The sequence below is a fragment of the Puma concolor genome, chromosome E4 (assembly GCF_028749965.1).
Source record: "Puma concolor isolate L17-30 chromosome E4, mPumCon1.1.hap2, whole genome shotgun sequence".
Lineage (NCBI taxonomy): Eukaryota > Metazoa > Chordata > Mammalia > Carnivora > Felidae > Puma > Puma concolor.
Genome location: NC_141683.1, coordinates 29,515,202 through 29,530,305, shown reverse-complemented (window position 1 = coordinate 29,530,305; position 15,104 = coordinate 29,515,202). Strand labels below are relative to the sequence as shown.

Below are 15,104 nucleotides of genomic sequence, written 5' to 3'. Positions count from 1 at the left end.
GAATCAGGATGTGAAGCCAGGAGTCCCCGTGTCCAGCCTGGATGCTGATGCCTCTTCCCCTGACTTCATCATCATCTTTATACCCTCGGGGATGGAAACTCAGGATGGTGCCTAACGATCTTCTTTTCTCTCCTCTCTCTGCAGGACAGTAGTCCTCATTGCCACCTTGCTCACCATGAATGGGATGGCCAATGTGAACTCGGCCAGCCGGCCCCACTATGCCTCCTCCATACCTGTGCCTCGAGCTGCTTCCCAGACCAGGATTCATACACCGGGCGCCTCTCCCCAGCTGCGGCCACGCCAGGCCGGCCTGGCCCTGAGCCCCCAGCGTTCGGCCTCCCCGAGACTGGGCAAAGCAGGAGGCCCTTCCAGAAACTCCTCTCCTAAGGCCTCTCGGGGGAGAGGCTCCCCCAAGACTTCTGGGGCAGGGAGAGAGTCAGCTGAGGGTGGTGAAGGCCTCTCCAGCTCCCCATGGAGCAGTCCCAGGGCAAGCCCAAAAGCTGCCCTCTCCAGCCGGGCTGGGTCCAGAAGAACTGGGGAGACACAAGGCACCCAGGGAAAGAAGAAGGTGGCTCAGGAAGGGATTCCAGTCCGCCAGACCCGGGGCAGGAGCCCATCCCGAATGAGCTCTCATGGAGAAACTCAAATACCAGGGGCTCCTGAAGGTCGAAAACCTCCTAACCACCCGGGAAAGGACCAAAGAGATACAAACTACAAAAGTCCAGGGGTCTCGAAGTCTTTGGAGCCTGATGCCGGGGCAGCATCAGGGGCTTCTTCCCCAGTGTGCAGCCCTGTGCAGAGCAAGCGCCCCTCCCCCACCCCAGGGGCCATCAGCTTCGCCTCGGTCCATCAGCAGAGTCAGCCAGTCACAGCCACAGTAGCCCCCTTCCAGTACAGGTGAGCTGGGGTGGGGGGCAGATGGGGAGGAAGGGAGGGAAGCATGGAGCTGGGATTCAGTGGCAAGTCCAAAGAGGAGGGAGCCTAGGTGATGAGTAGCTGGTGGAGACCAGGGGGCCCGGAGTATAGAGGAAGTGAGGCAAAGAGTTGGGAGAGCGGAGATAGGATTGGGGACATAAAAGGTGGACCAGGATCTAAGCAAGGTTTTTGTCAGAGGCCTCAACTCTGGGGACTGTGTAACAAACAGGATCATAAGGAGAGTACCATCCCAAAATGTCCATCTCCCTGGGCTCTGAGACAGTAGATTAGGGTGTTGTGGATGCTTAAGCAGCTAGAGGTGCAGGTGGGTAGGTCAGTCTCACCCAGCTCATCTGGGATATTTGCCACCACTGTGAGTTAGACTAACTGCATTGTCATGGGCATGGTGCCTTCAGTTCATAGTGAGTGAAGTCCTAACTGTTCCTCCTGGCCCTCCCATAATACTCTGTATTTGTCTGTCTGTCACTCAGTCTCTTTCTGTCCACTTACCATATTTCTTTATACATAACTGTTTTCCTCGTGCCTGGCCTACCAAGGACAGTCAGTATTGCTTTCTAAATAGTCAGACAGGGGTCGCCACCTTTGGCGGTGGCCCAGCCACCATTCATAACAACATGGTCAACAAATTAGTCTCTAGTTTTCTTCAGACATGCAACTTGAGTGCATAGGAAAACATGTCCATCAAGTACGTATGCTTCTTTTTATTTTTTCCTTTTTTTTTTTTAAATGTTTATTTGTTTTGAAAGAGTGAGAGAGAGAGAGAGAGAGAGAGAGATCAGGGGACGGGCCAAGAGAGAATCCCAAGCAGGCTCCACACTGTCAGCACAGAGCCTGACGTAGGGCTCAAACCCACGAATCGTGAGATCATGACTTGAGTTGAAACCAAGAGTCGGTGGCTTAACCAACTGAGCCACCCAGGTGCCCTTAGTACATACGCTTTTTAAATAAAAATATAACTTTACTGGGGCGCCTGGGTGGCTCAGTCGGTTAAGCGTCTGACTTCAGCTCAGGTCATGATCTCATGCCTTGTGGGTTCATGCCCCGCATCGGGCTCTGTGCTGACAGCTCGGAGCCGGGAGCCTGCTTCAGATTCTGTGTCTGCCTCCCTCTCTGCCCCTCCCCCGCTCATGCTCTATCTCTCAAAAATAAATAAACATTAAAAATAATAATAATAATTGAAAAAAATATATATATAACTTTACTAAAATGGCCACATTAAGGAAACCAAGTTTTTTTTTTTCAATATATGAAGTTTATTGTCAAATTGGTTTCCATACAACACCCAGTGCTCATCCCAAAAGGTGCCCTCCTCAATACCCATCACCCACCCTCCCCTCCCTCCCACCCCCATCAATCCTCAGTTTGTTCTCAGTTTTTAAGAGTCTCTTATGCTTTGGCTCTCTTCCACTCTAACCTCTTTTTCTTTTTCTTTTTTTTTCTTCCCCTCCTCCATGGGTTTCTGTTAAGTTTCTCAGGATCCACATAAGAGTGAAACCATATGGTATCTGTCTTTATCTGTATGGCTTATTTCACTTAGCATCACACTGTCCAGTTCCATCCATGTTGCTACAAAGGGCCATATTTCATTCTTTCTCATTGCCACATAGTACTCCATTGTTTTTATAAACCACAATTTCTTTATCCATTCATCAGTTGACGGACATTTAGGCTCTTTCCATAATTTGGCTATTGTTGAGAGTGCTGCTATAAACATTGGGGTACAAGTGCCCCTCTGCGTCAGTACTTCTGTATCCCTTGGGTAAATTCCTAGCAGTGCTATTGCTGGGTCATAGGGTAGGTCTATTTTTAATTTTCTGAGGAACCTCCACACTCTTTTCCAGAGTGGCTGCACCAATTTGCATTCCCACCAACAGTGCAAGAGGGTTCCCGTTTCTCCACATCCTCGCCAGCATCTATAGTCTCCTGATTTGTTCATTTTGGCCACTCTGACTGGCGTGAGGTGATATCTGAGTGTGGTTTTGATTTGTATTTCCCTGATGAGGAGCGACGTTGAGCATCTTTTTCATGTGCCTGTTGGCCATCCGGATGTCTTCTTGAGAGAAGTGTCTATTCATGTTTTCTGCCCATCTCTTCACTGGGTTATTTGTAAGGAAACCAAGTTTTAATTACTGAGCGTCACATGGTTTAGAGAGGCTCAAATGCAAATTAAGTACCTCCCTGACTAACCTGACTTTCTGGGTTTTCTCTCTGTGCTAGTGTGAGGAGAAACCCACTTCCGTTTAGGGTTTAAAAAGTTGGTACAGGGGTGCCTGGGTGGCTCAGTCGGTTAAGCGGCCGACTTCGGCTCGGGTCACAATCTCGCGGTCCGTGAGTTCGAGCCCCGCGTCGGGCTCTGTGCTGACAGCTCAGAGCCTGGAGCCTGTTTCGGATTCTGTGTCTCCCTCTCTCTGACCCTCCCCCATTCATGCTCTGTCTCTCTCTGTCTCAAAAATAAATAAACATTAAAAAAAGTTAAAAAAAAAAAAAGTTGGTACACCATTCCTGGGACACAGGGAGTCTCTGTGGTGACAGAGCATCTGGAGGGGGGCACTGGAAACCGTGAGGAGCTTTGACTTTTATTAGGAGTCAACAGTGTGACTCAGGCTCTGAAAAGTTCCGGGCACTCTTACACCTCAGCAGTAGATGTCCGGTGTCCAGGACAAGGAAGCCAATATTCCCACTCTGTTCACCATGTGGTCAGGCCTCTTTTAGAGTATCACTTCGGGACATCACATTTTAAAAGGACACTGATGCACAAAAACACATTTCGAGAAAGATGGACAGGTTGGTGCGGGATCCAAAAAAGGTGTGAGAAGAATGGTGAAAGGAACCGAGGCAGTTTACTTTGGAAAAGGAAGGCTTCGCGAGAGGCTCTGAGAACTGTTCTCAAATATTTGAAGAGCTGTCATGTTGTAAGATAACTTAGGTTTACCTGGTGCAGCTCCAGAGCACTAAGCATCACGGTGGTTGGAAGTCAGTTTGAGACAGACTGGAAGGTGAGTGGGAAAAACTTTCCAGCAACTGGAGAGGTTTACAAATTTACTGATAAGGCAGTGAGCTTCCCATCATGGCAGGCATTCTAGCTGACTCCGCGATCAAAGGACATTCTTACCTGGGCGATCCCTGCCTCTCGGAGCATCTCTTCTGCCTGAAGGACTGCCCACACAGCACTCCGTGTGGCTTTTCCTAAGGAGCTCCTCACTTCTGTCCCTCGTGCCCTCCACGTAGATTCTCCCGCTGATGAGAGAACGCAAGGAAGCAAAAATGCAGGGCAGACCTTCCTTCGCATGGCCTTTTCCCAATTAGTACAGTGTTTCCCTGGTGACTCTTTGACTTTCTTCTCCTACCTGATCTCCTTCATTTTGAATTCAATCTTTGGGAAAAGTGTCTAGGCATTAAATTGTTTAAGATTTTACATTACCTACCCTACAAGTCCCTTGGCAGATTTAGACTCTGACATTTTTCAAAGAGGTCAGAACTCGGAACATTCCAATGCAACACTTTACTGCATGTTATGCTCGCTTTGGCAGCACATGTACAAACATTTATTGCATGTTTGCATTTGAAACAGAGGTGGAAATGTGTTGTACCAATCCCGGAGAGGAGGCGGTCCTTTACCATGCTCTCTCCTACACCTTGCTCTAATCCTGGCCCTGGATTAGGGTGGTAGGGAGGGTCATGGTTTGGGCAAGGAAAGATTAGGACAAAGGCACCCCTATGTACCACAAGCAGGCTGGTGGGAGCCCGGTACACCCCGTGGGACCTGGAGCTGCTGCCCAGGGCCAGGCTGGGCTACCTTTGCAAGTTTCATAGCCAAGGAGGTGCCATTTGCTCCCTAGAAGTCACAGATCTCCTGTCTTCATGGAAATTTCCTGCTCCCACCCCCCAGCACCTTAGCCTTTACTTTGGCCTTCTGCAAAGCTCCAGCTGATCACAGAAGAGAGGTTATCATGCTCCTCTCCCCGTCTCCAGCCTGTCCTGCCTGACCTGCTTCTCCAGGGAACAAATCCATCAGCCATCTTTTTCCTTGCCCATAACCATCTCTTTCCTAGGATCTGAGTGTGGCCCTTCCCAATGAAGTTCATCTCCTGCCTCTTCTCTGACCTGCCGCTGCCTCCCTCTGGTTGCCCCTGCTCGCTGGACCCAGAAAAGGCATAAATGCCTCTCAGTCTGCTCTCCAGATCCTCTGGTCTCATACTTGTGGTTCTCTCAGGTTCCCTCAGGTTTCCTCAGGTCTTCAACCTCCTTCTCCTCTGCTCTTCTGGAAAAAGGCCGCCTAAAGGATCACCACCCTGTTGCTGCCTTTTTCCAACTGCCAAGTGTTTTCCTTTTCTAACAGTTCTCTCCTTCCCTCCTCTGATCAGACTTCAGTTAGGAGGGTACAGGCAATGGGGTCAGGATAGGGCTACTGGTTTTCTTCTCTCAGGTTCAACCTCTAGCCAACTTCTAACATAGATGAAACTGTCCATTTGGGCTGGAAAGTGAAAGCGAGGAGAGACGGAGGAGAGACACTGGGGTTCCTGGCTGAGTTTGGGGGGGTGGGGTGGAGGCAGGCAGAGATGAAAGTGTGAAATCAACTGAGGTTAGAGCGATAGAGGCTGCCTTCCTCAGTGTTCCTGGTCTGGTGCAGGCTCTAACAAGCATGAGGGCAAACTACTTCCTCAGTGTTCCTGGGCCAATGCAAGCTCTAACAAGCATGAGAGCAAACTATTTGTATTTTTTTTTAAATGTTTACTTGAGAGAGAGTGGACAGAGTGTGAGTGGGGGAGGGCAGAGAGGGGGAGGGCAGAGAGAGAGAGGAGGAGACACAGAATCTGAAGCAGGCTCCAGGCTCCGAGCTGTCAGCACAGATGCAGAACTCGAACTCGTGAACTGTGAGATCATGACCTCGGTTGGAGGCTCATCCAACTGAGCCATGCAGGCGCCCCAAACTATTTGTATATTTTTGAGACAGAGAGAGACAGAGCATGACCGGGGGAGGGGGAGGGGGGAGGGCCAGAGAAGAGAGGGAGACACAGAATCCGAAGCAGGATCCAGGCTCTGAGCTGTCAGCACAGACGCAGAACTCGAACTCATGAACTGTGAGATCATGACCTCGGTCGGACGCTCATCCCACTGAGCCACGCAGGTGCCCCAAACTATTTGTATTTCCTTAAGGTTTATTTATTTTTGAGACAGAGAGAGACAGAGCATGACCAGGGGGAGGGCCAGAGAGAGAGGGAGACACAGAACCCGAAGCAGGCTCCAGGCTGTCAGCACAGAGCCTGACGCGGGACTCGAACTCACAGAGCGCGAGATCATGACCTGAGCTGAAGTCGGACGCTTAACCGACTGAGCCAGGGACGCTTAACCGACTGAGCCACCCAGGCACCCCAAACTATTTGTATTTCTAACGCTAGTTACTGCCTACCTGCTCTGGGTCAGGCGGTGCCTAGCTCTACATATACAATGCTATTCAGTGAAACATGTATACATTGTATAGAATTCCCTCTCCCCAGTTGAATGTCCTATTACTTTCTCAGCAGTGTGTTGCATTCCTTCAAAACCCCAGATCTATACTCATTTCTTCCAGGAAACCAAGCAACTTCAGCTTTTCTTTATCCCCATAATACTCAAACATCAGGCTGACGTTGAATTGATAGTAGTACGTGGTGAATGACCCCATCATACTGAGCAGTCCCCAGGGCAAGATGAGGTCTCCTGCTTTCTCAGAGTACCCCCACCCAGCTCTATTGCAAGCACCCACCTTAGGGGCCTGCACACACACAAGAACTCAATACTGCCTGCATGGCTTAGAAAGAGCCATCCAGGGCCTTGGAGGTCATCTCTTCTATCCCATGATGGAAGCGGGACCCAGAGAGAGAAAAGATTTGCTCTGCATTGCATAGCAAGTTAACAACAGAGCTGAGCCCAGAGGCCCAGCCATCTAGGTTGAAAAAAGGAAAAACTGGAGAGAGGAAGACGAAATTTCAGTCGCACTGGAGACTCACAGGGTCCCCTGACCCAGCCCCCGTCCCCAGGACCAGCCGTCAACTTCCCCTCCTGCGTGTACAGCTCACCCCTCCCCCTCCTACCAAGCTGCCAAAGGGTCCATTTAGCTGGAGACAGCGGGCGGACGGGTGGGCGGGCCAGCTCTGAGAGCCCAGGGTAATTGCCTATAATAAAAGCTCCCACAGCCTTTGTTCCTGGGAGCGACTGTACGGTTAGGGTTGTGCTCAGAAGTCTGCATGCACTTGGGAGCTGGTGCCCGGAGACCTCACCCTTCCTTCCTGCTGCCACACTGGCCCAACATGAACTTATCCTCCTGGAGTCATTGTGACCTCAACTAAGCCTACCCCTCCATCTTCCCCGGGGCTGTGAGCAAGCCCAAGGAGGCCTGTGTGCCCCCTGAGCTGTCATAAGGAGTCAGTGACCTCAGCTTCAGAGGGAGCTCTTCCCTCTGTGTGTGCATGGCTATAATGCAGGCATGGACCGAAGGCAGGGATCGCAGCAGGAGGAAGGACCCGAGGCCTGGAGTTGCTATGGGTTTCCTCTGTCCTGTGGGTGATTTGTGTTCCTGGGAATGGGTGGAATACCAAAGGGTGACTGGCATCGGGCATCCCCGTTCCCTCTGGAGTTCCCCCCCCAGAGCCCCTACCACTGGCCAAAGTTTGCCCAAGGCGTGCTGCATGCTGGAGTGCACACGTGTGCGTGCCTGCCAGGGAGGGTCCAGCCCAGAGGGGTGCAGGGCACAGCAGAGGAGAAGATCCGAGCTCCAAGGGGATTTCCTTAGCTCCTTGGAGAAGCTTTGAGGCCAGGAGAACCCCTGCTATGAGTGACCACCCGATCTCTGTCCCACAGGCTTCAGACAGACCAGGAACCTGGTCCCGTCCCCCAAGCTAGCTGGGCCCTCGATGGCTATTCTGGCCCCCCTGGTGGGACCGAGGAGAGCTTCTCCTACACAGGTAAGTGTTCTGGGGGAAAGACTTCCTCTTGGGGGTGGGGAGGCCACTGGACTAGATGTCTCCCCACTGCCCATGTGGAAGAAATGACTTTGCTAATACAGGTCCCTCTCTTAACAATGAGATGTCAACCTGTGAATTGCACTTTGAGTTTCTGCCATGCTTGACTCAACCCAGGGTTGGTCCATCAAATCAAGCAGCACTTCAGAGTCAGGCTAGGAAAGCGACCAGTGGGTGCCCTGTGTATCCAGGGGTCGGTTTCGGGAGCCACCGAGGGCCTGACAAAAAAGTAACAAGCTGGGAGATTGAGACGCAAGAGCCAGGTTCCAAGCAAAGCCCAGATGAACAGTGAAGGTGTACTGGGAACCAGCAATGGTGTCCAGAGCCTTTGGCTAACTGCCTGATGACTGTTTCCCGGGACCACTTTTCACAGGCCGCTCCCACACATATCATCTTTCCTGTGGCACCCTATAGTCACAACATAGTGACCTATAGTCACCTGATGCTTTGTAGTCCTGGTGACTGAGCCTCAGGAGCCAGAATGTGAGACTCACCAAGAAGACCCCTGAAAGTCGGATACAGTGATATTCTGTAAGAGCAGAGACACTGCTTGTTCCCAGGTGCATCCCCAGTCTGGCCTCTGGCCCACGGCAGGTGCTCAGCAGGTGTCTCTGAATGAGTGACTGGTGAATGAATGGATGGGTGAATGCCTGTCAGGTACTACACTGGTCAGAATCTAAACTCTCCGCAGCGTTTGGGTGTGTGTGCTGATTTTCTTGCAACATTTAAGAAATACCCAGAGGGTGACTGTGGTGCCCACGAGAGATACAGGAGACTCCATCCTGCCGGGCACCGGCTCTACCTATCCTTTGGCTGCCCCAGGAAGAGAATGAGCTTGCTTTTGGCAAACCTGGGATTGTCCAGAGAGTTTGTCTTAGCTTCGTCTCGGTGTTTTGCTCTGGTGGGCAAAGCTGGGGCATAGAACACAGCCTGACCCTTGTCATTGGACATGCCATTTCTGCCTTCTTTGTCCCCTGTATGCTTGTGGTTGGGTGTTCCTCTTGGCTGGGGGCTGGGCCCTTTTGAGGCTTCTGCTGGCCTGGGCCCCAGCAGTGGTCTTGGGACCATTGTGACCCTGAAAACAGAGCAGCAACACGCACTCCATGGAAAGACTTGTAGAGGTTTACGGGGGTAGAGACTGGGCATCTAGAAAGTAAGCCATTGCCTCCCACAACAAGTACACACGCAGAGGAACCAGGGCATGGCGGGGGACAAAGGAAACCAAATTTCACTGGCATTGAAAAACCATCAGAATTAGAATGTGGTAACCAGGAAACTATGTGGAGCTCTATTTTTACATTTGCAGTTTTGTTAGTGTAATGGCTTCCTTATGTGTATGCCACGTTGTTGGAGGCTAATGATCTCCACCTAACCAGGCACTCGGTCCTAATTATTATCTGATGAGTTGGTGAGAGGACTTTCACTTTTAGCGTCTGCTGCAGACTGGCTTTAGCAGTCCCCCAGGCTTGTCAGCCGGAAGACCATCCTTCCCAGCTAGCTGGGTTGCGTTCCACTGTGGGGTGGGATGCCAATGAGCCTCTGGAGGCGATAAAGAAAGTGAGAAACCCTTGCTTCCTCCAAGGCTCCTGGGGAAGAGGAATAAGGTTCACTGCACGGCTTCTGCCCTGCACCGGCTGGTCGTCATGGTGACCCATCTCGGCCAACGATATACCAAGCTCTTTGAAGGGTTGGATGGAGGGAAAGATTTGGGGTCTGCCTGTGCTTTGTAGGGGAGCCTGTACTCAAGCCTGAAGAAAACAGAGGAGACGAGAGATAATGGAAGGCTTCCGTTTTATGCCCTGCTCCCCTACCTTTGAACTTCACTCCTAGCATGTGGTGACTCATTCATTCATTTCTCCTTTCATTCAATCAACAAACCATCAGTGGGTGTTTGTCTTGTGCCAAACACCGTGCTCAACCCAAAGGTAGAAGATGAATAAGGGGCACCTGGCTGTTCAGTCGGTAGAGCATGCCATTCTCGGTCTTGGGGTTGTGAGTTCAAGCCCCACATTGGGCATGGAGCCTATATTTTTTTTAATTTTTTTAAGGATTTATTATTTATTTTTGAGAGAGAGAGAGGCAGAGCATGAACAGGGAGGGGCAGAGAGAGAGACACACACACAGAATCCGAAGCAGCTCCAGGCTCTGAGCTGTCAGCACAGAGCCTGATGCAGGGCTTGAACCCATGAACCGCGAGATCATGACCTGAGCTGAAGTCAGATGCTTAGCCGACTGAGCCACCCAGGTGCCCCAGTTTTTTAAAAAAATAAATAAATAATTTAAAAATTTAAAATGGCATTTATGTATAAAGATGAATACGACTTTGACCTGTTTTCAAGGCGTTCATAGTCTAGGGATTCGCTCCAGTGAGCCTGACCCACAAGTTCTGTTGGCATCCCCAGTGACCCGGTGACCTGCCCTTGTAGGAGTCAATAGGACAGCCCAGTCAGTCCTTCCCTGACGAGGCCCTGCAGCATGAGGAAAACGCCGGGGTTATGCTGTCCAATTTGTAGAAGGATACTTGGGTGCCTTGGAGAATAGAGTGCCGTATCCTATATCGGTGTCATTCACAGAACCCAGCCCAGTCATTTCAGTTATCGATCCTGTGATTCCCATATCGATTTGTAGACGACAAGGGGCCGGTCTGCTTTCTTGTGTGGTTCAGATGTCCTTCTTGTTTGTGAGCCCATCTTGTTCCCCATGACGTAGCACCGTGCCTACTGGTCAGTGTTTGGTGAAATGGTGAATTGAGTGAGGGAGGAAGGAATCGAAAGTCAGTGGTTATGGAATCATCTACCCTCTGTGGGCCTGTTTCTTGCCGGCTGAGGAGGAGCAAGCAGCCTTTCTCTGCCCTCTTCCCAATATGGTCCTTTCTGGCACCCAGGCACCTGTGGGGGGGGGGGGGGGCGGGGAGGGGGACACAGAAGCCTTGAGGGGAGCAGGAAAAGGGTAAGACCTTTCTCAGCCTTGTACTACTTTCTTACTTCTGCTGCCTGGGGATAAAATCCAAACGAGGTGGAATAAGCTCTGTAGAACAGGAAGAGAATTTCCCATGATGACTCGGTACCAAACAGCGGTGTTGGGTTGGCCTTCCTATGTCCCAAAGGTGTTCTGCCCCCAGCCACCATGGGCGTTGGTGTGTGTGCCCTGACCCAGTCCTGGTTCACCTGGCTGTGCTGGTCATGGTCCTGTGCTGGTCCCATCTGCTAACACTCAGCGCAAAAACATTGCATAGGCCACCATCAGATCTTAATTTGGAAAGCCAAGGGAAGCCAGTGCTGACATTTCTGTGTGCCCACATGTGTGAGGCCGTGTGCAGGAGGACTAGGAGAGGTTGCCCCAAGGTTGACACAGATTCCTTAATTACTTCCACTTTGTGGCATGTTTGAATGAGCGCTAAGTGGACACATAATGAGGGGATCTTCTCTCATCATAGCATGTGTCATTGGGGAACAAGCCAGAGCCTCCTCCCTGCCTTGCTTCTCACACAAGGGTTGATATATATAGAATGGGAGGGGCAATGTGGAGTTTGGCCTTATGCTGGGGTTGTTTTGCCTTTCTCCTTTCCTCTCCCTTGTTGAGCTGACGCCATCTTTAAGCCATAATTAAGTTTTTCATGTTTTCGTGTGGATTTAGGACTGGGGATAGAGTCCCCTTCTGAGAAAACTTGCAAACCTGGTGTGCCCTCCTCCAGGGCAGGGGAGAGGTCTGGTCACTGGACTCTGGGAGAGGAATTTGTTCTGCACTTTTAGGTGGCTCCAGCACAGTGGTGCAAGCCCACTGGGCTCTTCTGGGAGCTTCAGGCCAAATCCAAGTACCCCAGGGCTACAAATGACTTGGAATCAAAGAACACAGGAAGTCAGAACTCTAATGAACTTTATATATCACCCAGATATGGCCTCATTTTCGGTGGGAAGAGATGAGGTTCGGAAGGGAACAGACTTGTTCAAGACTCAAGACTGCCTGGTTAGTTAGCAGGTAAATTGAAGCCGGGACCCCTGCCTTCCAATGTCCCAAACACTCAAATGACCAGATGGTAACAATGCCTACCATTTATTGAACACCTGCTGTGTGCAGAGCACAGTACTGGATCCTTCACATAAAGTCCTTCATAAGCACCTTACACAGCCCTTTGTAGGTGGTACTCTTGTTCTGTGTTATAGATGAGGAAACTCCAGCTCAGAAACTCCAGCTCAGAGAGGTTGCATGAAATCGCCCGTCCGAGGACACAGAGCTAGGGGGCTGTGCCAGGATTTGAATCCAGGCTTGTCAAAAAGTCATGCTCTGCTAGTGTTACTCCCCTGCCTTCCCGTTGCTGCCTTTACTCCCCGTGTCGGTTGCACACTGTTCAAGCTCGACGCATTCTCCCTTAACCTCCGCCAAATGACGGGGAAGGAAACGGGGTCAGTGAGCCACAGTCCTACTGACATCCCCTCAATGTGAGCAAGCCCCAGGATGTCACTGGCTTCTCTGTCATCCCAAACCTGTGTCATTTCATGCTGAGTTCACACCGCCATGTTCCCTGCCCTCTGGGGACTTTCAGGCTAAGCTGAGCCTGATGTCCCAGCCATCCGTGGAGAGAGGACGTGCAGACAATTGACTAGAAAACACAGACCAAGTTCAGGGGCAGATGGCATTAGCTATGTTGGCAGGACTCAGGCAGCTCCATGCTGCTGTAGGCCGGAGGAGGCTCGGGAGTTCAGGGGCCTCTGGAGGCCCTGTTTGGATAAACAGGGTAGCCGTCTGGGACCAAGTAGATTTCTAGGAGCTGGGAAGGGAGGTAATAATAATATTGTGTAGCCGTGGCTAACACTTGCTATGACTTCCTCTGAATCAGGCACTGCCAATAAGCACGTTCAGTCCTTCTTTTTCTTTTTTAAGCTTATTTATCTTAAGAAAGAGAGAGCAGGTTCGGGGCAGAGAGAGAGGGAGAGAGAGAATGCGAAGTAGGCTCTGCATTGTCAGCACAGAGCCTGATGCGGGGCTCGAACTCACGAACCTGAGCTCATGACCTGAGCCGAAACCAAGAGTTGGACATTTAACCGACTGAGCTGCCCAGGTGCCCCAGCACCTTCCACCCTTCTAAAAACTGTATGAGAGTTGGCACAACTCTAGCTTTGTATCACAGCTTTACCACTGGCACTGTGCAGCCTTGGGTAAGTTATTTAATTTCTCTGTGCTTCCATGATGATGATAGTACCTTCTTCTTAGGGTTTTGTGAGGACTTAACACCAGTGTAAGCACAGTGCTTAGAAGAGCACCCAGTAACAGTAAGTGCTTAACGCATGTTCGGTGTTGTTTGTTATTGAGGGGAGTGCTGTTATTAACATGCCCACTTTACAGATGAGGAAAGGCTATGTGATGTGCCTAAGGTGGTCTGACTGGGATGGGAACCCAGGGAGCTAGATTTCAGAGGTCATGCTCGTAGCCATACATGCCACGACCCTGCCAAGTCCCGAGGTGCCCCAGGGAGGCTGGGAGAGGCAGTGGGATAACCACTTACAATGCACCAGGCACTGCTCTAGACACTTGAGGTACATCCATGGACAAAACAGGCAAAGACCTCTGCCCTTGTGGAGCTTAGTATGTAGCAGTCTGGAACGGTGCAGTGTACAGCCTGTGCAGCTGTATGTGATCTGCATGATGGCCCTGAAGAAGCCCCAAGTCTGGAATATGTCTCCCATCCCAAACACATCCCAAAGAAGCCAGGCCAGAGCTCTGGCTTCATGGCACCCCATGAGAATACAAACAGCAGCAGTCTGTGGGCCACCCGCTTCACCCCAAATCTTCACAGTGCTGGAGTAGATGAATAGAAGGGGAAGGTGGTAAACTTTCCCTCGTGGTTCTCCTAGAGAATTACCCCTATACCTCCATACCTGTCTGACCTAGACTCAGCTTCCTCCTGCAGGTTTCTGGAGATTCAACTCTCCCAACTGAGATGAACTGCTTTAGTTCTTCCTGAGAATTCCTGGCCATTTGTTAGCTCTCCGTGCGCTTGCGGGCCACAGGAAGGTCCTGAGGATAAGGATACTAACTCGGGGGAGGTCGGCCTGGTGACTAGGAATCTCTCCAGATCCGACTACCCCACAACGACTCGAGAGTGTTAGCCCGGGAGCTGCGGGGCTGCTAGACATTTCAGCCCTGGAGGAGGAAGGACCCTGAACCATTTGCTAAACTTCCACGACTGCCCTTCCTTGAACCAGTGGATAGAAACTTCCCTGACCAATCCGGAGAAACCCCACTTCAGTGTTGCCCTAAAGCCTTGGCTTCGCAGGTCTTTGTCCCACCCCTTTAAGCAAAGGCTGGCCAATGTTCTTCATAACTTCCCAGAAACAGGGTCTCCCTGGGAAGGCCCAGGGCCTTAGTCCCTCCCTCTGGCACCACTGAATGGACAGAAACCGGCACACAGGAACACAGCGTCTCCACCCCTCCCCATATGCCTCCCCATCCCCTTGATAAGAGGATTAGGGTCTCCTACTGAGAGACTTCCCCCCCCACAATAAGGTTGCTCAGCAGGCTTACACGGAAGGAGCTCTGGGAGAGGCAGTTGAAGAGAGTGAGGCGACACAGACACAATAACGGGAAGATTAAGTGCTGAGAATTACCCCAGTCATAATATTCCTCGTCCTGAGTCCTCTAAGAGGCGGAAGAAATCAAAAACCCGCCTGCCTGTGTGTGGCTCCGGGTTGTGGGAGTCCTGTGCTTCCGAGAGAGCTCAAGATAATTAAAGAGTCAGGGCAGAGGGAAGGTCAGTGAGTATGGGGTCATCCAAGCCTTTTGGGGAGAGGGCGACAGGACAGAGAAAGGGTTAGTCTCAGTCGTCCCTTCTCTCCAGAAAATCATTCCACATCCACAGAGGGCTGGAAAAGGAAATAAGTGTGGTGAGAATGATCGAGGTCACGTAGATAAGAGAACTTCCGAGCTGGAGGAGGGCAGCCCTCGTGTTCACATAAAGACTGGCACAGGGGTAGGAGCTTGACCCAAGGAGCCCAGGGCATCCTTCCTGCCTGAGAATCTGGGTTTCCATGGAGGCAGGAAGAAGCACAGCGGTGGTAAGCTCCTTGTGATGAAATCAGGCTGTGTGAAAGGCAAACTTCTCATCATGCTTTGAAACTCCCACCCATCACACCAATGAATATTCTTAACATTTGCAGAGCAATTTTTATA

The 15,104-nt window shown here is 51.0% G+C and overlaps 1 protein-coding gene across 7 annotated transcripts in view; it reads left to right on the top strand.

Moving 5' to 3' along the window:
- Positions 1-15,104, top strand: part of NAV1 (neuron navigator 1) — a 247,991-nt gene that overhangs the window by 70,616 nt on the left and 162,271 nt on the right. For all 7 annotated transcript variants that reach the window (XM_086694515.1, XM_086694516.1, XM_086694520.1 and 4 more), the window contains 2 exons: positions 145-897; positions 7,777-7,880. In XM_086694515.1, the coding sequence (XP_086550641.1) occupies positions 176-897; positions 7,777-7,880 (826 nt within the window). In that variant the 5' untranslated portion in view covers positions 145-175. Of the gene's footprint in view, positions 1-144; positions 898-7,776; positions 7,881-15,104 lie in introns of those variants that run through there.